Raw genomic sequence first — 21,882 nt, forward strand, 5'->3', positions numbered from 1 at the left:
TCTCCACTGGTGGTTCCTCCCTCATCTTAAGCGACCCTCCCCAGGAGGGCTTCCCTAACTCTTCTATTTAAAACTGACGCCTCCCCCCAATCCCCCACGCCCTTTCCAGAATCCGGCTCTTTTTTCCTGTGACAATCTTCTACCTTCCTTCTTCTTTATCTGCCCGTGCTGGAATGCCTCCTCCCCCAGGGCAGAGGTTTTGAAATCTCGCTTGCTGGGGACTCTGTCTGCAGCCCTGGAACAGGGCCGCCGGGCACAGAGTGAACGGACTCAGAAAACAATTTCAACGAGCGAATGAAAAATGCACAACATTTTAAACACTTTTTCTGCACCAGACACGCCTCGAAGCACTCGAAATGGTCTCACTTAATCCCTCACTCCATCCTCAATGACAGGCGCCTGTGACTTTATCTGCCCTAAGAGGCGAAACACACCCAACCTGGTCGCCTGAGTGGGGCCCATGAGTAGATACTGTTGACAGCCCCACTTCCCAGCTGGGGAAACCGAGGCACAGAGAGGCGAGGCTCATAGGATCAAGCCAGCGCCTGGGGTCTTGGAGCTGGAGGCCTCAACCTCAGCCTCCTCCTGCTCTTCTCCCAGGGAAAAATTTCCCAAGCCCTTCCCTCGTGCCAGCTCCTAAAGCTAAATGACACGGTTCCGAGGGAGCCACATCCTCCCCTCTCCTCAGGGCCACAGGTTTATCTGCTGGCAGAGGGGGCACAATCCAGGAGTCCTAAACTCAAAGGTTTCCAGGGCCAAGGGGCTCCGGGCAAATGTGAAATGGGCCTGGGTGAGCATCAGGGAGTGGTGGGGTCTGTGGCAGCTCGAGCAGACTGCTGGTCTGACGGGGCAGCCAGCAGCTGCTGCTTCTGAGATCCAGGCACTAAGTACCAAGCGAGACACCTGCCCAGGGAGGCCAGAGCATGATGATTTCAACAACAGCCATGGGTACAGGGTCCACGCCCCAGGGAGGGTCTGGTTATCACTCCCATTTTACAGAAAAGGAACCTGAGTCCACTTGGCCAAAGTCACACAGTCAAACAGGGAGCCGGACCTTGGGCCCAGGGCCTGTGCTAACCACTAAACTCGAAAGATCCTTGGGTGTTTGCTAACACTACAAAAACCCAGATTTTGATGCAAAACCTAATTTTTCAATGTTGGCAGCTAATTTTTTTTTAAACACCATGCAGGTGAAATCAAAGACGCAACAAGAAGGCTTGGGCCCCCAGGGCCACCGACATGAGTTGACTAGGCCATTCCCACTTGGACCACATTCTTAGAAAATCCACAAGGAGGAGGCAATGAAACGGAGCGGCCCGCACTGACCCTAAGCACAGGCCCTTGACACGCGCTTTCGTCGGCTCCCTGAGACCAGCGGGATGTCCCCCGCACAGGTCAGCGATGCACAGTTGGGCCAAAGTCACAGAAAGAAGTAGGGGCTGGGATTCCAAGTGAGGCCCACCTGCCATGCCCCTGGAGCAGGGCTCCATAGCTGAGAGGCCTCACCCACGTTCCAGAAAGAAAAAGAAGACAGCCCTGTGCACCCCATCCCCAAAGAGAGGCCTTTTTACAACGCTGGTCCTCGGGCCCTGAAGGGATCTTTGTAACGACCCAGGTTGCTTTGCGGGCTTCTGGGAAGAGGCTGCCACACGGGCCAGCTCGGTAGTAGCTGGCTGTCGCCAGATGCCAGGGTGGGCAGAAGAGAAAGGCCAGGGGCAGAGGGAGTGAGGAGAGGTGGGGAGAGGAGAACCAGGGCTCCCAAAGCCAGAGCCCCCAGTTCGTCACTGAACAGCCTCAAGTAAGCGTGCTCAGCTCTCGGAGCCTCAGTTTCCCGCTCTGTAAAATGGGAGCCCCAGCACTGCCAGCCTCGAAAGGCTTCAGTGAAGCCCAGTGTGTCACTTGAGAACCCTTCGTCCTAATTAGCTTGTGTCATCGATAGGAGAGGGACCAGCCCGGTGAATAACAGCCCCGTCCATGTAGGCCTACTGTGTGCTACAGAGGCGCTTTCAACACATCATATCGCTGCAACCTTGCAACAGCCTTGTTGAGGGATCATCACCCCACTTTTAGGAGGGGAAACTGAGGCACGGAGAGGTCAAATAACCTGTGCCAGGTCAAAGGCAAATGAAACAGACAGAGCTTTGCAGACGCCCACTGGAAGCCTGGGCGGGCAGGAAGATGGCCACACACAGGAGCCCACGGCCCGGCCTGAGGACCAGCCAGCCCCGGCTGACCCCAGGTCCACAACTTTCCGCCACAGTCGACAGAGGGCAACTTGCCAGAGGCCAGGCAGCAAAGGAGGAAATTCGTGACACTGAGAGCAAAACCTCAGGCCTCTGGGAAAGCAGGGGCGGGCTGGGCACCCGGCTGGGCTCCAATGAGCGCCAGCCTGGTGGCCTTGGGCAGACGGCGAGTTCCTTCTGAGCCTCCCGCCTCATCTCTAAGGTGGGGGTAACAGAAGCCTGCACCCCACTCGCTCACCGATGGATTCAAGATACTGAACCAAGAAAGAACTCAGCCCTGGGCCGGCTGGACGAACGTGACCCCTCAGCACGGCTAACAACAACAATAACAATAACGATGAGAATGCTGACTATGTTATCGTTTGGCAGCCACAGTCATAAACGGAGGGCTTCCCAGAATGGAGAAGGGGCCGCCCATCTGGGAGGCAGAAGGGCAAGAGGTGGGGGAAGGGAGGGGGCGAACCAACCGGGCTCGGCAGCCTCCGGGCCGCTTCTCATTCATTAGCTTCCTGAATTCTCGACACAGCCCAGAACAGTGGGGTTCACCCACTGGACAGATGGGCAAACTGAGGCTTCTCAGGGCTGCCCAGAGAAGGGTGTATTCCAGTTTTCCCCACTCAGGCCTCATCAGGCAAGAAGTTCCTTCTCAGGCCCCAAGGAGGGCCCTCAATTTGCAAGCTTTAGCTTGGGGGCTGGCCCCTGTGTTCTGGGGCCCCGGAGCACCCTGACACGGGCCAGGAAAGAATGCTGGAGAAAGTTCCCCGGAGTCCTCCTTCCAGCTGAGAAGGGGGAGTTCAAGGATCATGCTTCCACTCCCTTCTCCTCTGCATGCTGCCACGACCCCTCCCCCCCACAGAGGTTGTTAGACAGTCGGGGGCTGCCAGGGCACTGATGGACAGACCAGGAGAAGGACAGACAATTGGACACAGAGACAAAAGCAGCCACTTGGAAGAGAGGAGCCAGCGTTCGCCAGGGACCACGCTGAAAACAGCCCCAGGGAGCCAGACTGCAGGGCCCCTTAGGGCAGAGGGCAGCTGGGGTAACCCCACAGACGGCTGGCTAAGTGGTAAAGCCTGTGAGGGGCACGGATGGACGGCCAGACAGCACAGGTCACCCTGGACAGCGAGCTAGACAGCAGGGGGCTGCCCTGCGGGACTGGCCAGATGGACAGCCAAATGGTGGTGGCAGGGAGGCCGACCCAGGACAGAGAGACAGCCAAGCAGACGGCGGCGGCTGCTCCAGATAAAGAAACAGCCAGCCAGACCGCAGGGGTCGGCCCGATGCAGATCTAGGCAGCACGCTGCGGACAGACAGAGCAGGGGGACAACCCCCGACCCCCAGGCCACCAGATGGGACATTTCACCCACTCAAGCCGGGTCCCCCGCAGTCCGGGTCCGCGCCCCGCAGCCCGCGAGACGCCCCCGGGGCCGGGGCCGGGGTCGGACCGCCAGCCCCCGCAGGGCCCGCCTTCCCGTCCCCGTCCCCGTCCCCGCCACGGGCACGCAGGCGCCGCAGTTACGCCGGCGGCGCAGGGCGCGCCATTCCCGGTCCGCCCTCCGCCCTAGGCCGCCGCCAGCCCGCCGCCGCGCCCGCTCACCGGCCCACGAAGTTCTCGAGCACCGAGCTCTTGCCGGCGCTCTGGCCGCCCACCACGGCGATCTGCGGCAGGTCCAGGTGGCAGCTCTGGCCGATGGAGCTGAAGGCGTCCTGCAGCTTGTTGACCAGCGGGATCAGCTCCTCCATCCCCCGGTTGCCCATGGCGCCGGCGGCCCCCGGCCCGAGCGCCCCGCGCTCCCCGCCCGCCCCGGCCCTCAACGATGCGGCCCCGCGGCGTCCGCGGCCGTTGCTCCCCGCCCGCCCGGGCCTCGGCGCGACGCCCGCTCCCGGCTCGGCCTCACGGTCGCCGCCTCATCCGGTTCTCAGCCGACACCCGACCCGAGCGACCTCCCGCCCGGGCCCCGGGGCTGCGCCCAAAGCCGTCGCGCCGCCCCCAATTGGCCGGCCGCGCTGCCACTCGTGCCCACGAGCCAATGAGAGCGAGGCACGGGCTCACGAGTGAGTGAGTCTTCCCCCTGGGGACCTTCTCGCGGACTGATAGGACGCAAGAGCTGTCGCTATTGTGTAAGAGCCAATAGCGGCGGGAAGTGAGTTGTCAAGGCTGGGAGGCGGTGTTTCGGGAAAAGGCGTGTTGGCACCGCCCACTGGGGGAGTTCCCGATGGGGGCAGAAAAATCCTCCAGTCTTATTGGCAGAAAGACACGCCAGTCAACAAAGCTGGCCAATGATATTAGGGATCGATTCTTAGACACTGGTTTGTCACTTCAAGCTACCTAGTTCCCTAAAAATTTCCCATTGGTTTATATAAATACCACTCCGTTCCATCAGCCAACAAACCGAGAGAGGGCGGGCTTTAACCTCCGAATCCTGACTCTGACTGAAAACTATGTTTGTCAATCAAAGAATCCCCCGTTCTGACTTGTGATTGTTGTCTTTCGGTACAGGGTAAGGCCCACCGTACTCGCTGCAGGGCGCCACTTCGTGGTGGGACCCGGTGGTGACCGTCACCTGTGAGTTTCCGGGCTCTAGAGAAAACTACAAGTCCCAGGATGCATCTCGGCCCCGGGCTCGCAAACCAGCTCTCCGCGCGGGGTCCTGCCGCGCTTTCAGGGTGAGAATCAGGCGATGTTAGCGATTCTCCCGGAGAGGCGGACTAGCGCTGCACCGTTGGCTCCCACCTTCCTTCCCATAAAGTCACGCCTCCACGCCTTTGCAAATGCCGTGCCCTCTCCTAGGAATACTTTCCGCTCACGCCCCGTGTTGATGCGGCTCACGCTCCGTTGTCGTTCCCCGGCCCCTTGAACCTTTCTGAGTTCCAGCGAAACTCAACGGATCCTCTCCCCCGGAAAAGGCACGTGATTATGCAGGCAACGGTGGGGGTTCTGGGCACTGAGACCCTTGACCTCTTGGAAGAGAGGCGGGGCTGGGTAGAAGAATTTTAAGAAAAACGACCCACAAGGTTTGGCATTGCAGCCTTGACCACAATCACAGACCCTGGAGACACCTAACTGCCCGACATGGAGCTCGTAAATACTATGCAACAGCTGCAGAAAAGACTGAGGAAGTCTTTGTGTACTGATGTGTAAACAATCTGAGATATACTAAGAAAAAGAAAAAACTAGCAAGGGAGAATACTGTATGTGAAGGACGCTGCCATTCATGAAAAGAAATGTACCCATGGACAATTTCTGGAAGAATACACAGACTGATCAAAGTAGCTGCATTTTTATGCTGTTTGAATTGTGGATCCTACAATCCTATTACTTCTCAAATGAAAAACCTTTCTTCTAAGAGGACTCGGTCTGTAATTGGCCCTATCTGGGTTAGATCCTGGACCTGTGTATTTTGTTGGGTGATAATGACCACGTGACTTCATTCCTCTGAACCTGTCTCCTCATCCGTAACATGGGAAACGTAGCTATACCTGCATCATAAGGTGGCAAAACTTAAATACACGACAGCTTTTGAGAACAGTGCATTGCACTGTCATCATCCCTGTGTTTACTGACAGGACGATGAGGCCACATGTGCCAAGGGTCAAGGCAAAGAGCATGAGCTACTTCTTCGGTGGTGACCTTGGGCAAGTGACTTCCCCTCTCTGGGCCTGCTTCCTCACCCGTAAAAAGGAGAAGGACAAGGGGGTCAGCCTGGTGGCACAGTGGTTAAGTTCGCACGCTCTGCAAGCTAACAGATGTTAGCTCGGGGCCAATCTTCCTCACCAAAAAAAAAAAAGGGGGGGGGAGGAAGACAACAGTGCCCACCCCCATGGTGGCTGGGGGGGCTTGAGCCACAGGAACAATGCAGGTCCCACTCTGGGGTACTTCCTACATGGTGACATGCATGCTGGGCTGTGCCAGGTGATTTCCAGATACCAGCTGCTGCTATAGTTACTTGTCATTATCAACCAGAGGGGGAAATATCAGCCTCAGTGACACTCAGACCAGGAAGGGGACCAAGACAGGCCACCTCCCCAAGAAGGCACAGACACACTAAGTTATAATAAAAAACGCGAATCCTTCAATATCTTCCATCCCCTCCCTCCCTCAAGCCGGGTCACGCCAGCGTGATGCCCACAGAGGCCAGGGCTTCCGTGGCCCAGGTGGGACAGAGGGTGGGGTCACCGTACATGGTGCCCATGAACTGCCGCACGAAGTCGGGGAAGCGCTTCTCCACGATGCTGGCGCGCACGGCGCTCATCAGCTGCAGCTGCAGGGCGGGAAAGGTGTCAGCGTCGCCGCAGGCGCCCGGCCCGCCACCCCCCGCCGTGCCCGCCCGGCCACCCGCCCACCTGGTAGGCGATGTTGTGGACAGTGAGGTGGTGCAGGGCGGCGGTGTTGTCGCTGTGGAGCAGCGCGTGCAGGAAGGCCCGGCTGTGCCTGGGGACAGGAAAGGGGCTCAGCATTACAAGGGTCCTGCCCCCTCCGCGCCCTCCCCCGACCCCCAGTCCCCATCCTCCCTACGTCTGGCAGGTGGGACAGGCACACTCGGGGTCTATGGGGCGGAAGTCCTTCTCATACTGCTTCTTCTTCAGCTGCAGGTTCCCTGTGGGGACCAGCGCGGAGCCGAAGCGCTGCGGGGGAGGGGGGCGGGGAAGGCGGGTCAACGGGGTCTTGGCCCCCCCAGGCCCCCCCCCATCTTGGCACCTAGGCCCCCGCCCCTGTCTGCCCCCTGCCCAGGGCCTCACCGCCGTCCGCGTGGGGAAGACGCAGTCGAACATGTCGCATCCAAGAGCCACGCAGACCACCAGATCGGTGGCATAGCTGGGGGTGGGGCCGTGGGGGGAGGGGAGCAGAGTACCTCAAGCCCTCATTGCACACCCAGCGCCCACCCCCAGACTCCCCCACCCCCTCGGAACCGCCCTCAGGGGGAGGACCTGTCCTCTGTCCCCTCCCAGGCAGGCCTCCATCCTTCCCCTCCCCCAAGCCCGGGGTGGGGGTTTGGGGGTAGGGGTGCCCAGGAATCCGCTCCCCAGGGTGGCGCTGTCTCCCCTCTCCCCCACATACCCGACCCCCATCAGGTAGCGGGGCTTGTCCCTTGGCAGCCTCGCTGTGCTCAGCGCCACCATCCTCCAGAATTGGTTCTTGCTCTCACCCCCGCTCAGGCCCCCAATGGCGAAGCCAGGCACGTCCCTCTTGGTCATCTCTGCGGGTACAAGGCAAGGTGAGGGGGACCAGGCAAAAGGCACGGTGTCCTCCCCCTTGCCCAGGGCAGACCCTGCCCACCCAGTCCTCCCCAAGTCCCTCAGGAGGAGAGAATAGGACTGTTTGTGTCAGTGAGTGAGTGTGTGTGTGTGTCGGGGGGGCTGCCACCCAATGAAGTGCATTCCTGGGTGATCCGGATTTTAGAAATGGGCCACAAGGGGCCAGCCTGGTGGCCCAGCGGTTAAGTGCGCACGTTCTGCTTCTCGGCGGCCTGGGGTTTGCTGGCGCGGATCCCGGGTGCGGACATGGCACCACTTGGCAAGCCATGCTGTGGCAGGCATCCCACATATAAAGCAGAGAAAGATGGGCACGGATGTTAGCTCAGGGCCAGTCTTCCTCAGCGAAAAGAGGAGGATTGGCAGCAGATGTTAGCTGAGGGCTAATCTTCCTCTAAAAAAATAAAATAAAAAATAAAAATAAATTTAAAAAAAAAAACAAGAAATGGGCCATCACGCTCAAGTTGCAGAGAAGGGACGGCAGTTTTCATCTAGCCTGAGGCCACATATGCCAGAGGCTGGATTCAAACCCGGGTCTGGCCTCAAAGCCCAAGCTTGTCCCTGGCCCAGGGGCCCAGTTCAACCCAGTGGAGGCCCCAGCACCCAGCAGGCAGGCCTGGTCTGGGGCCGGCTTTTTTTGTTTTGTTTTCTGGTGAGCAAGACTGTCCTGAGCTAGCATCTGTGCCTACCTTCCTCTATTCGGGCCAGGTGTTGAAGCCTGAGTGCGCAGCAGAATCAGCTGGTTCAAATGCAGCTTCCCAGGTCCCCCTCGCCCCCCAGGGCCACCCGGTGGTTCGCAGCACTGTGAGAAGCGCCGTGGGGGCAGCGAGGGGCACTCGTCACACCACAGGTGGCTGAGCAGTGAATTTAACGGGGCTCGATGGGGTGGTTGTTTTTTTTTAAATGAAAGAAAACAGAAAATACCAGAAAGCAAAAAGTCTGTCGCGTATAAGGGTGATGTTTCACGGAACCTTGGTTTCTGCTGTCATCTATGTCCATGCGGACGGAGCAGCACGTGAAATGAATCTCTGACTGTGGGACTCCGTTAAAAAGACTTTCTGGACTGGGGAGCTGGGTGGGGGGCGGAGTACAAGGACAGTCTTCCCAACGGCACACAAGGTGCCAGCTGCAGGCGGGAGGACGCTTTGAAGAGTTTCCCAATTATTCCTCCCTTTGACCCCATGACACTGGGAGAATGTTCCCATTTTACAGAGGGAGAAAGTGAGGCTCAGAGAGGCCAAGCCACTAGCCCAAGGAAGCACAGCCATGTGGGAGCAGATCAGAGGTTTGGATCCAGCCCGACAGACTCCAGAATCCAGAGTCTTGCCCATGACACCTCACTTTCTTTGAGCCCCATCTCTGCCCCCACCTCGTCTCCACGGCCACAGCCCTGGTTCAGGCCTCACTGTCACCCTTCTGCTGGGCAACTAACTCCTCCAGTCTCCTGCTTCCGGTCCTCCTGGGATGGTCCTGTGATGCTCCTTGGTTCCTGTCACTCTCCCACTCAATAGCGCTCCATGGCTCCCCAGCACCTCGATGTGGGGTCCCAGGGCCCCCGCTGTCAGCACAATGTTCCGGGCCCAACCCCTCGCTCCTGACCCTGCGTGTCTTACTCCCCGGGGAGAGAAGAGGACCATGAATCGGTTAATGCCGTAAGTTCTAGAGCCCAAGGCCTGGTTCAAATCCCACGTCTGCAACATCCAAGCTGTGTGGCTTGGGGTAAGTGGCTGAACAGCTCTGGGCCTCAGTTTCCCCTTCCGTAACCTTGGGAACCTCATAGTTCCCACCTTACAGGATGGTGATGAAAAGCCAAGGGGTCGACCCGTGCCGGGCATTTGTCACGGAGCCTGGGGGACACCTGAGAACAGAGAGCTACTGGAATTACTGATATTCTGCACTCTCTACTCCATTCTGCCTCCAGGCCTTTGCTTCGGCCGCTGCTCCTGCCTGGACGGCCCTTTCGCCCATTAACAACCACTGTGTGAGTGCCAGCCCATGCCAGGCCCAGGTGGGGCCCTCTGCGACGGAGGAGCCCCGCTCCACGGGGGCTCGGGGGGCACATGGCTCTACCTTCGAGGCAGGTGGTGCGGAGATGCGCGTCCAGCCCACCCTGGATGATGGCAAAGAGGTTCTGCTGGTCCGGCCGCCGATGGGCCGCGATGCACCGGTCCAGCCAGCGGATCGACCTGTAGGAAGGCCTCAGTCACGAGCCCTAGTGGCCTGGCGAGGGCTGGGGGGACACGGCTCCAGGAGCAGGACCCCTCCCCTGACACGCACACACCTGAACATGGCCTCCTCCACGCGCGGCCCCGTCACCGTGCTGCTGACCACATCGTCCAGCTGCATGATGATGTCCGAGCCTGGAGGGGGCGGGTGACATAGGAGCTCTGTCACTGGGAAAGGCCCCCTCCTAATGGGGACAGGCTGGACCCCAGAAGTCCGTCACCGGGTCCTGCAGTCTCCCACGCAGCCCCCAATCTGGCAGCCAGTGGGAGCTTTTCCAAACGCACATCCGATCTTGCCTCCCTCCAGCTGAAAAGCTGCCTGGGATACAGACTAAAACCCCACTCCATGGGGCTGGCCAGGTGGCGCAGCGGTTAAGTGCACACGTTCCGCTGCTTGGCAACCCAGAGTTCGCTGGTTCGGATCCCGGGTGCGGACATGGCACTGCTTGGCACACCATCCTGTGGCAGGCATCCCATGTATAAAGCAGAGGAAGATGGGCACGGATGTTAGCCCAGGGCCAGTCTTCCTCAGCAAAAAGAGGAGGATTGGCGGCACATGTTAGCTCAGGGCTAATCTTCCTCGGGGAAAAAAAAAAAAAATGATGTGTGTACCAAGTGCTTCATCGCACTGTAGCAGCCAAAGCACAGTGGGAGCCTGAGCATCTGGCAACAGGGGTCTGGTTAAATAAACACAGTCCAGCCCTTCACGGAAGGTTCCTTTCCCATATTTCCAAAATCCGGGAACTTCTCAAATTCAAAGGCTTTTTCTTATGCCTATGGCACACTCATTTGGCAGGAAAACCCAAGCCAGTTCTGATCTTTTTTTAAAATTGGATTTAGTATGAAGATTCATAAGTGTTCATGCGATAAAAGTGAAGTGTAGGCCATATGATCCAGCAACCCACTTGTGGGTGTACACCCACAAGAATTGAAAGCAGGGTCTCAAAGAGGTATTTGCACACCCATGTTCATAGCAGCGTGATTCACAAGAGCCAAAAGGTAGAAGCAACCCACGTGTCCTATGGCAGATAAGTAAAATGTGATATGGACATACAGTGGAATATTACTCAGCCATAAAAAGGAACAAAGTTCTGGCATATGCTACAACATGGATGAACCTTGAGAACATTATGCTCAGAGAAATAAGCCAGACACAGAACGACAAATACTGCACATTTCCACGTATTCGAGGCCCCCAGAGGAGTCAAATTCAGAGTAGGACGGTGGGGCCAGGGGCTGGGGGACGGGGGGAGGGAGTTAGTGTTTCATGGGGACAGAGTTTCTGTTTGGGAAGATGAGAAAGTTCTGGAGACGGATGGTGGGGATGGTTGCACAACAATGCGAATGTCACAGAGCTGGACACTTAAAAATGGTTAAGATGGGGGCCGCCCCCATGGCGTAGTGGTTAAAGTTCCATGCACTCTGCTTTGGCAGCCTGGGTTCGCAGGTTCAGATCCCGGGCACAGACCTACTCCACTCGTCAGCCATGCTGTGGATGTTACCCATATACAAAACAGAGGAAGATAGGCACAGATGGTAGCTCAGGGCAAATCTTCCTCACCCAAAAAAAGAAAAAAGTTAAGATAATAAATTTTATGTTATGTGCATTTTACCACAATCTTTTTTTTTTTGCAAGTTTTTTTTTTCCTGAGGAAGATTAGCCCTGTGCTAACATCTGCTGCCAATCCTCCTCTTTTTGCTGAGGAAGACTGGCTCTGAGCTAACATCCATGCCCATCTTCCTCTACTTTATATGTGGGACGCCTAGCACAGCATGGTGTGCCAAGCGGTGCCATGTCTGCACCCGGGATCCAAACCGACGAACCCCAGGCCGCTGAGAAGCGGAACATGCACACTTACCCGCTGCGCCACTGGGTCAGCCCTACCACAGTCTTTAAAAATGTGAAAAAATGGGGGCCGGCCCCATGGCCGAGTGGTTAAGTTTGCGCGCTCCGCTGCAGGCGGCCCAGTGTTTCGTCGGTTCAAATCCTGGGCGCAGACATGGCACTACTCATCAAACCACGCTGAGGCAGCGTCCCACATGCCACAACTAGAAGGACCCACAACGAAGAATATACAACTATGTACCGGGGGGCTTTGGGGAGAAAAAGGAAAAAATAAAATCTTTAAAAAAAAAAAATGTGGAAAAACAAAAGTGAAGTGTGAGATCACAGGGTGTTGCCCCAGACCCCACTGGGGTGCTGTGTAACAAATGGTATGTCTTCCTAAAATAGGAAAATTCTGAATTCTGACCCCACGAATTTCAGATTAGGGACTGTGGACTTATATGCTATATGTCAGAAAAGCTGAAGGAACTATTGCGAAGATGTATCATTATGGGAAAAAAGCACAGTGTACCACGCTAGCCAAAGATAGGGCAATCTGAGAATCAATAAGGATTTTAAGGGCCCAGCCTGGTGGCATAGTGGTTAAGTTTGTGTACCCCGCTTTGGCAGCCTGGGGTTTGTGGATTTGGATCCTGGGCGTGGACCTACAGACAGCTCATCAAGCCATGCTGTGGTAGGCGTCCCACATAAAACAGAGGAAGATGGGCATAGATGTTAGCTCAGGGCCAGTCTTCCTCAGCAAAAAAAATAAATTAATCAAAAAAATAAGGATTTTAAGTGCAATGGGACACATCAAATATGTTTAAACCCATGAGTCACGGTGATTCTAAAAAACTAAACACTAGCTTGTCACTGCTCGACGATGCTATGTAATCAACCCATGAAAACTGGTAAAAAAAAAAAAAAAGGAAAAGAATGAATCCCACTTTTCCTATATGAACAGAACTACTTGTTCTCCCAGGAGTAGGTGAGGGATGTTTTGCTTAACAGAAGTAATCTGGCTAAGAAATGAAAAGACAGGGGCTGGCCCAGTGCACAGTGGTTAAGTTCATGTGCTCTGCTTTGGTGGCCCCGGGGTTTGCCAGTTCGAATCCCGGGTGCAGACCTACACACCACTCATCAGCCATGCTGTGGCAGCATCTCACATACAAAATAGGGAAGAATGGGGACAGATGTTAGCTGAGGGCCAATCTTCCTCAAGTAAAAAGAAGATTGGCAACAGATGTTAGCTCAGGGCCACTCTTCCTCACCAAAAAAAAAAAAAAAGAAAGAAAGAAAGAATGACACAGTTAGAACATCATCATTTTGCAACTCCTGATCCTGGTCTGAGGCAAGCAGCAGGATGGCTCAACAGGAAAGACAGATACTAGGCGCCCGATGGAAATACACACTGTGGCGACATCTCGCCAAAAGGAACAAGAACTTGAATCTGGCTTCAAACCTCTAGATCCAAGTTCCAACCTACAGGAAAGCTGGAGGGCGGGGAAAACTGTTACACGACACATGGGGTGCGACCAGCAAAAGTCAGGCTCTGTGAACCACCACAGGGCAAAGGAACCATCTTCCTCAAGAAGCAAATTGCCTCCCCGCCTAACAGGGGGTGGGGGGAGAAACTATATATTTAATGTATATAATATATATTAAAAGAGACTTCAAAGAGCTTTCAAATAATTGCAGTATCTGCACATTATTTGGATCCTGAAACAGATGGTAAAGAAATTCTGACATCCATGAAACAACTGGAACTTTGAACACTGGCCAGGTGTTTGATGATGTTAATGAATTATTGTTAATTGTTTTTGGGTGAAATGATGGTATTGTGGTTATCTTTTATTTTTTTACTTTTATTATTATTTTTTTTTTGGAGGAAGATTAGCCCTGAGCCAACTGCTGCCAGTCCTCCTCTTTTTGCTGAGGAAGACTGGCCCTGAGCTAACATCCATGCCCATCTTCTTCTACTTTATATGTGGGACGCCTACCACAGCATGGCTTGCCAAGCGGTGCCAGGTCCACACCCAGGATCCAAACCGGCAAACCCCAGGCCACCAAAGCAGAATGTGCACACTGAACTGCTGCACCACTGGGCCGGCCCCATGTGGTTATGTTTTAAAAAACCAACTCCTGGGGCTGCCCTACGGCTGAGTGGTTAAAGTTCCGTGCGCTCTCCTTCAGCAGCCCAGGTTCGCAGGTTTGGATCCCAGGTGTGGACCTACACCACTCGTTGGCCATGCTGTGGCAGCATCCTACATACAAAGTGGAGGAAGACTGGCACAGATGTTAGCTCAGGGCCAATCTTCCTCACCAAAAAAAGAAAGAAAGAAAGAAAGAAAGAAAGAAAAAATTTAAAAGTAGAATATTGTGACCAACTATATGCCCCGAACATTGAAATAAAGTTCAAGGAATGATCAAATTCCTTCAAAACTCCAACTTTCCAAATCAGACACAAGATGAAACACAAAGTCTGAATAGCCCTATCAACATGTTAAATAAATTGAATTCGTCATCAAAAATCTTCCCACAACAAAACCACAGGCCAAGGGCTTTTACTGGAGAATTCTACAAAACATTTAAAGACGAAATGACACCAACCTCAGACAAATTCTATCGGAAAATAACACTGGAGAAGAAAGTGGTCTGAGACACTGATGAGGCATGATGGCCGTGACCTGGTGGTGGGTGATGCAGGGTGACAGGTCACTGGGGTTGGATCCATCCTGGTATATACTTGAAATTTTCCATCATTAAAAAAAGTGCAAGTACAGAAGAATGTGCCATAAATAACACACTCTCCGAATGGGAAAAATCAGAATAGATTTGAACTTGCTTGGATTTGCATAAGCTCTGGGAGGATATAGAAGAAACCAGATACACTGGTAACTTATGAGGGTGGAGGAGATAGATAAAGGATGAGCGTGGGAAGGGCATGGTTTGCAGTCCACTTTTTTTTTTTGGTGAGGAAGATTGTTGCTGAGCTAACATCTGTGAGCATCTTCCTCTATTTATATGTGGGATGCGGCCACAGCATGGCTTGATAAGCGCTGTGTAGGTCCGTGCCCAGGATTGGAACTGGCGAACCGGGCCACCGAAGCAGAGGGCACAAACTTAACCACTCAGCCACCCTGCCGGTCCCTTTTTCCCCTTTGTAATTGTGACATTTTCACCGACGCCTGTCTCCCTCATAGCCTGGAAGTCCCGCGGATGGCGCGCACCAGCATGGAGCCCAGAGCTGCAGCGGAGGCCACAGAATAAACGCTGGGGCAGGGCTGACCTGTGTTTCCAGAGCCCTTTACCAGACTGAGAAAACCTTCATTGTCACCATCGAAGCTGCCCCATCGCCCTTGTCGCCTCCATTATTTCAACATGTTTGCTCAGTTACGAGGCTATTTAAGAGAAATAACAGTAATAACAATACTAATAAAAGCTCCGACATGCCAGGCGCCTTGCGAAGAGATTTACCGACGCGACATCATTATCCGTGTGGACTATCCGCCGACGCTCAGCGAGGAGCAGTGACTTGCCCAAAGCCACGCAGCACAGGGGAGCGGGCCCTCCTCCCCTCCGCGCCGGGGGCAGGGGCAGGGGCGGCTCCCGCATGCGCTCACCCAGCGCGTTCTGGATCTCCACGGACCTCTCGGGGCTCAGAAGGGTCTCCTCGCCGTCGTAGGGGGAGCGGAAGCGGACGCCCTCCTCGGTCACCTCGGACAGGGACACCAGGGACACCATCTGGAAGCCGCCGCTGTCCTGGGGGGAACCCCCCGCGGGGCTGTCAGCGGGGTGGGGGAGGATCTCCACCTCCGAGAAGTGCCCTCGGACCCCGGCCCCGACCCCACCTCACCGTCAGCAGATTGTGGGGCCAGTTCATGAAGCCGTGGAGACCGTGGGCTTTCTGGATCAGCTCGGGGCCCTGGGTTCGGGGAAGAAAGGGTCAGGTTACGGTTGAATGCGACCCTGGGGCTCATGTTAGGGGACAGGGCTGAACAGCTTCGCTCCCCGCCGTTCCCTCACGCCCAGCGCAAGGCCTGGGCCACCGGGTATGCTCAGTACGCGTTTGTTGACTGACTTTGGGAGGCAGGCCCGGGCCCAGGGGCTGCCCCAGGGCCCCGCACGCTCCGCCGCCGCCCCGCCAGGGCAGAGCCCACCCACCGGCCTCAGACCCAGATGGTAGGTGTTGCCCAGGCAGATGCGGCAGCCCAGCGCATCCAGCTGCTCGGCCGTGATGCCTTTCATGGTGGCCTGCGTGCCCACTGGCATGAACACCGGAGTGGCCACCGGCCCGTGCGGCAGCCGCAGCTCGCCCGCCCGGGCCCTGGAGCGGCTGCATTCGGCCACCAGCCGCATGATCCGCGGGGCCGACTCCATGGAAGAGGGGCTGGCCGCCGCCGCCATCTTGGCTGCCGGAACCACGTGGGCAGTGAAGCACCCTGGGCGGCGCCATATTGGCTCCGGTCACGTGACGCGCGCCGCGGGCAGAAGCTCCGGGAGAGCGTCCGAGGGACCATGGCAACGGACGGCGGCGCGCTCGTCCCCGTGGGGCGTCCCGCACGCTCCCACCGCCTGCGCGCTCCCGCGAAAAATCAACAGGGTCGTGGGTTCGAGTCTCACGCCTGCCACTTCTCGTTCTGCCATCAAAGCCTCTCGAAGCCATCATTTGCTCGTCCATAAAATGGGGCGAATAATAGTATTTGGGCACAAGGATGTTATGAAGATTGAATGAGAAAGACTGACGCAGAGATCTTCCCTCGGCGCCTGGCACAGCCGTTTGGCTTGTTCATTGCTTTGTCCCAAGAGCTTAGAACAGGACCTAGGACCAAGTACCTGCTAAATAAACATTAGTTTATTTCATGAAAGAAGGAATCCCAGATTGACAGAAGGGGAGACTGAGGCCCAGAACCTGGCCACATTTCTTCGTTCATTCATTCAACGTACACCTACATGTACATCCCCATTAGTGCCGGCCTCCATGGCGCACCGGGATGAGAGAGGCTGACACACGGATTTATTGAGCGCTAGTTGTGTTCCACGGAATAATAATATAAAATATTATATATTATAATAGTATGTAACATACAATAATAATCGTTAATATTGGAAATGGAGCTGATATCTGTCCTGGCCAGCAGAGGGCGATATTGCCCAAGAATCCTTCCTTTCAGGACCACTGGCCTCAACTGGGCTGATGTGAGCAAGAGTCTGACCTTCTGTGATCCTTGGGCTGATGATGCCAACTTCTCAGGATGGTGAAGAGTCCTCATTGAGGCGGCGTCTGGAAAACATCCACGCAGGAGGCCCACCTCAGGGCCTTTGCACTTGCGGTTACCTTTCTCTACAACACGCTTCCTTTCTGATTTCCCCACGGCTGGCTCATATTTTCACCGTCGGTTGCTCCTGACTCCCCCAATCTTAGGAATGCTCCACCTCCCATCATTCTATATCACATCGCCTGGAACTAATATTACTTTTTTACAAACCTCTACACATTCTCAATTTTTATTCTCAGCAGAGTCCACTCTCGTTGAACTCCCAAATCCTCTACAGAAGCCTCCTTGACATTCCCACTGGGTGTCTACAGGCAGCCAAACCCTACATGTCCAAGCAGAGCTCCTGAGTGTCCCCCCACCTCCCCAAGCTTGCCTGTCCCCCTCCACCTTCCCCTTCTCAACAGTTAGCAGCTCCATCCTTCCAGGAGCTCAGACCAGAAACCTCGGGATGGTCCTTGAGCTCTGGCGGCTCGTCTCTCCCTCCCTAGATCTGATTTCTCAGCAAACCCTGGCTGCCCTGCTTTCAAAATTCATCCCGAATTGACCACTTCACACCCACCTCCAGAGCTCTCACCCTGGTCCAGAAACTGGCATCTCGTGCCTGGATTATTGCAGGAGCCTCTTCAGTTGTCCCCTGGCTTCTGTCCTTTACACCCTACACTATATACCTGTAGGCATTTTAAAAGAAACGCTTTCAGCATTTCACCCCATGTATGCTGTCTGCTGTATGTTTTTTGAAGATGCACCATATCAATAAAGCAAGGTGCTTTCAATTCCTAGTTTGCTCAGAGATTTTTAACACAAATCGATGTTTATTGTGCACTTTTTCTGCACCTATAGACATAAGTATCTAATTTGTCTCAGTTAATTAAAAATGCCAAATCACATAAATTTATCTTCTAATTTATTATATAAATTTGATTTCCATCCCTGGGATAAACCCAGCGTGGTCATAGTATCTCTCTCTCTCTCTTTTTTTTTTTTTTTTTTGGCTGAGGAAGATTCGGCCTGAGCTAACATCTGTGCCAGTCTTCCTCTATTTTGTATGTGGGACTTCGCCACAACATGGCCACTGATGAGTGGTGTAGGTCCATGTGGGGGAACCCAACCTGGGCCACCCAAGAAGAGTGGCCCAAACTTAACCACTAGGCCATGGGGCTGACCTCCCATAGTATCTTTTTACATATTGTAGCATTTTTTATTGATATTGTATTTAGAATTTTTGCATCTCTGTTAGAAATTATATTGGTCTATAATCTTCCTTTCTCAAACTGTCTTTGCCTAAGTCCAGCGTTCAAATAATGCTCACCTCATAAAGTAAATTGAGGAGTGTTTCTACTTTCAGGGAGAAATTGTGCAAGATTGGAATGGAATGATCTGTTTCCAGAGTATTTTATTGACCTCACTTATAAACCCACCTGGCTATGTTGTTTTCCTTGTAGGAATATTTTTAACTACTGATTTAAGTTCTGCAATGATTATAAAGGACTATTCAGGTTTCTGTTTCTTCTCAAGTCAATTCAGGTAAGTAGCATTTTTCTGAGAATTTATTCATTTTGGCTAAGTTGTCAAACTTATTGATCTACAGTTGCTCCTAATATCCTTTTTATTATTTTATTTGTTTTAGTATTTTATTCCCCTCTTTGTGGATCTCAATGCAGAGGCTTGAGTTATTCTAGTCCTTGACTGATGGCAGTCAAGATGATTATGATCTCAGGAAGCCCTCTCCTTCCTTCCTTCTGTTTAATCCCCACTCCCCCATCTCCACAGCCTAGGGGCTTATGTATATCTTTTTGACATTAAAATAACTACTCTAGCTTCCTTAGGTTACAGAAACCCTTAAATATTTTTGCATACCCCATGACTTTGAAATTTTCCACCTCGTTTAAGCTGTGTCTTTAAAAAGCAAGAAGGAGGTAGATTTTGGACTTTTTCACCATTCCAATAATCTGTGCCTTTTTATTAACAAGTTTAGTCCATTTACATTTATAATACCTACTGATATATTTGGATCTGTTTCCATCTTTTTACAGGCTATTTGTGTAGTTCTTTGATTTCTTCGTGCAAACAGAAGCAAATACAAAGCAAAATATTCCTATTTATCCATTTTTACACAAAAGGAGGCTTGCTGGTTACCCTGGTGGGACACACTTTGCATTTTACCTACACTTCAGAGACCATCTCATGTCAGTACGAAGTGTCCTTGTTCTTTTTAACGGTTGCCTCGTTTCCCAAAGTATAAGTGGAGCATCATTTGCTTACAAGGTCTCCTCTTGATTCCGCTTGAGTTGTGTGTAATCTTTTGCTTCTATGAATAAGGCTGCAAAGAAGAATCTTGTATTTAAATCATTTCACATGGTATAAGGATATCTTTATAGTTAAACTATATCTAAGTATATCTTTAGGGAAACTTTCCAGCAGCTGACTGGGTCCAAGAGTATAATACTGTAAGATCTTAAAGATTTTATTTTTCCTTTTTCTCCTCAAAGCCCCCCAATACATAGTTGTATATTTTCAGTTGTGGGTCCTTCTAGCTGTGGCATGTGGGACGCCGCCTCAGCATGGCTTGATGAGTGGTGCCATGTCCGCGCCCAGGATATGAACCAGCAAAACTCTGGGCCGCTGAAGCAGAGCATGCAAACTTAACCACTCGGCCAAGGGGCCGGCCACGATACTGTAAGACCTTACCAAATGCCCTCTACAGGGCTGTGACATTTGCATCAGCACCAGCAATTAGTGTCCAGAACGTGCCCCTGGAAGGGGGAAGCGGTACATACCTGTTTCCCCACAGCCTCTCCAACGCAATGTCGCCTGCCCACCTGACAGGAGAACTGCAGGAACTCCGTGCCAGTTTTAATGTGCATTTCTCTTGTTCCCAGTGAGGTCTGGCATCTATTCTTCACTCCCACCTTCTTGCAACATTGTGTTCCTATAGCTTTTCTGGCCTCGTTCTCCTGATTTAAAAAATTTTTCAGGTGCCAGTGTGTGCCAGGTGTCTGTCTGGTCAGCCCTCCACTGTCATTGCCTCATTTGACTCGCACAGTACAAAGAGGCGGGTACGATTGGTATCCCCACTTTGTGGATGAAGAAACTAAGGCAGAGATATTTACTGACCTGCTCATGGTCACATGGCTAGTAGTCAAGGGAACAGGAACTGAAACCTAGTGCTGTCCAAGTGCTGTGAAGCCAGCCTCCTATACACTTTCTTTCCCGAAGGAGAAGGCAGTATTAGGGATTACAGCACAGAGCAGGGGTGAAAAGGTTATAGCCAGAGGAACCTGGGACAGGGATTCAGGCTCTGCCACTCAGAAGGCAGGTGACCTTGGTCAGATGAGGGCCATTCTGAGTCTCAGTTTCTTCATCTTTAAATTGGGGCAGAGGGTCATTATGAAGGGACACTGGGCCTGGCACACAGTAAGTGCCCAAATACACACACACATACACATGCAATAAACATTACGGAGTGCCCGCTCTGTGTCAGGGTCTGTCCTCACTGCTGGCAACACAGCGGTGAACAAGCAGACAGAAATCCATGCTCTGGAGGGGTCAACAAGAAAAACTGGGAAAACTTGTGTCAGGTGGTGATGAGTGCTGGGGAATAAAGAGGGCGGGGGAGGAGAGGAGGAGTTGGGAGGTGACTGTTTTAAGCAGCCACGATGAGATCTGAGAGAGCATTTCAGGCAGTGGGAGGAGGAGAGCAAAGGCCCCGAGGTGGGAATCCGCTTGGACGGTTTGCGGTGCGGCCGGGAGGTCAGGGTGGCTGGAGCGAGGGAGGCGGGGAGAGGCAGATGAGGGTGGAGGGTCCTGCAGGGGCTCTGGTTTCGGAGGCCTTTGGCTTTCGCCTCAGCTAGATGGAAGGGCGGAGGCCTCTTAGGGGAGCGTGGAGTGAAGCGAGCTCTTTCTATCACCAAGAGGTCAAGTGGGGGCTGGCGGTGGAGTGCAGCCGAGGTTCAGTGGCGTCTGTTTCGGGGCTCTGGCGCCGCTCAGCAGGGAGGGCTGGGGGCGCCATGAGGCCTTCCCTTGAGGAGGCGCTGGTTCAGCACAATGGACAGCGCCACTCCTGTTGCCTGGAGACCAGGGAAGCGGCCGCCCCGGGGGCGGAGCCTGAGACGTAGTCCAGTAACGGGCGGCACGCTGTGCGCACCCTGTGGGCCGAGCCAGCGGAAGCGTCCAATTAGAAGCGCTTGCTACGCCACAGTGACGCGGCGGGGCGGCCGGGGGCGGAGCCTGCGAAGCGCGCCTATGCGCAGCGCAGCCCCACTGGGAGTGGGCGGGCGGCTCGCAGCCCGCGGGCCCAGCGGCGGCCACGCGACGGTTTGCAGAGGCGGGTTTCCGCGCCCCTCAGCTGGAGGCCCGCGCTCACCCAGGTACGTGACCCAAATGCGGGGTTCTCAGTAAATCCCCCAACCTCTCCTTGCTGGGATCGCTGCAGCTGCCCAGGGGAGCCCCCAAACCAGGGAGTGGGCCTTAGGGAGTGGGTACCGAGGTCCTGGGACCCAGAGGGCAGCAGTGGGATTTCTAGAACCTCGGTGGGAGAGCTGGGGGCTTCCAACACCTCTGCCATTGAAAAGAGGGGTCCTTGAAGCCCTGGGGTCGGGCGGTTGTCCCAGGAGCCTGGAGGATGTTTTCTCTGGTTTATCGAACCCGCGGTAAGGGCTCTCCTGTGCTACTCTCATCCCCCACAGTCCGAGTGCCAAGAGGCTGAGCCTAGGAGCCAGCTTTTCTTTATTTTTATTTTTTGTAAGGAAGATTATCGCTGAGCTAATGCCTCTGCCCATCTTCCTCTAGTTTGCATGTGGGTCGCCACCACAGCGTGGCCTGAGGAATGGTGTGTAGGTCCACACCTGGGATCTGAACTGGGGGACCTGGGCCGCAGAGTCGGAGTGCATGACCTTAACCACCATGCCACTGAGCCAGCCCCAGGAGCCAGTGTCTTGGGAGACACTGGGAAGGCCATAGGCCCAGGACTTGCAGCCTTGGGGGAATGATCTCTGGGGCTACTCCCTGGACATTTGCTTGTCTGCCCCAGACAGAGGGCAGGGCCATGAGGCGCCCCT

At 54.2% G+C, this 21,882-nt stretch overlaps 2 protein-coding genes and 1 long non-coding RNA gene across 17 annotated transcripts in view; all 3 read right to left on the reverse strand.

Annotated features, from left to right (window-relative positions):
- The window catches only part of DNM2 (dynamin 2), a 78,666-nt gene extending 74,611 nt beyond the window's left edge, over nucleotides 1-4,055 (reverse strand). For 6 of the 14 annotated variants that reach the window (XM_070625511.1, XM_070625507.1, XM_070625505.1 and 3 more), the window contains exon 1: nucleotides 3,841-4,053. In XM_070625511.1, coding sequence (XP_070481612.1) covers nucleotides 3,841-4,001 — 161 coding nt within the window. In that variant the 5' untranslated portion in view covers nucleotides 4,002-4,053. Of the gene's footprint in view, nucleotides 1-3,840 lie in introns of all 14 variants that reach the window. The other 8 variants (XM_070625509.1, XM_070625510.1, XM_070625506.1 and 5 more) reach the window with 4 other exon arrangements.
- A 2,238-nt stretch (nucleotides 4,056-6,293) lies between these two features.
- Nucleotides 6,294-16,382, reverse strand: QTRT1 (queuine tRNA-ribosyltransferase catalytic subunit 1). Its single transcript, XM_070623657.1, has 10 exons — nucleotides 15,711-16,382; nucleotides 15,403-15,471; nucleotides 15,170-15,308; nucleotides 9,778-9,856; nucleotides 9,567-9,682; nucleotides 7,303-7,441; nucleotides 6,984-7,059; nucleotides 6,760-6,869; nucleotides 6,588-6,675; nucleotides 6,294-6,505 (listed from the first exon to the last, which is right to left on the reverse strand). Exons 1-10 carry the CDS (start codon nucleotides 15,951-15,953, stop codon nucleotides 6,353-6,355), a joined length of 1,212 nt encoding a protein of 403 aa, XP_070479758.1. The 5' UTR covers nucleotides 15,954-16,382; the 3' UTR covers nucleotides 6,294-6,352.
- A 316-nt stretch (nucleotides 16,383-16,698) lies between these two features.
- LOC139083912 (uncharacterized) lies at nucleotides 16,699-20,909 on the reverse strand. Of its 2 annotated transcripts, XR_011541044.1 has the most exons (5): nucleotides 19,940-20,906; nucleotides 19,603-19,779; nucleotides 18,993-19,145; nucleotides 17,385-17,493; nucleotides 16,699-16,830 (listed from the first exon to the last, which is right to left on the reverse strand). It is a non-coding gene; the product is annotated as an uncharacterized lncRNA (long non-coding RNA). The 2 variants fall into 2 exon arrangements; XR_011541043.1 differs by lacking the exons at nucleotides 16,699-16,830; nucleotides 17,385-17,493 and having other exon boundaries at nucleotides 18,755-19,145; nucleotides 19,940-20,909.
- Nucleotides 20,910-21,882: the final 973 nt, after the last annotated feature.

This window comes from Equus przewalskii, chromosome 6, assembly GCF_037783145.1.
Source record: "Equus przewalskii isolate Varuska chromosome 6, EquPr2, whole genome shotgun sequence".
In the NCBI taxonomy this organism is placed as follows: domain Eukaryota; kingdom Metazoa; phylum Chordata; class Mammalia; order Perissodactyla; family Equidae; genus Equus; species Equus przewalskii.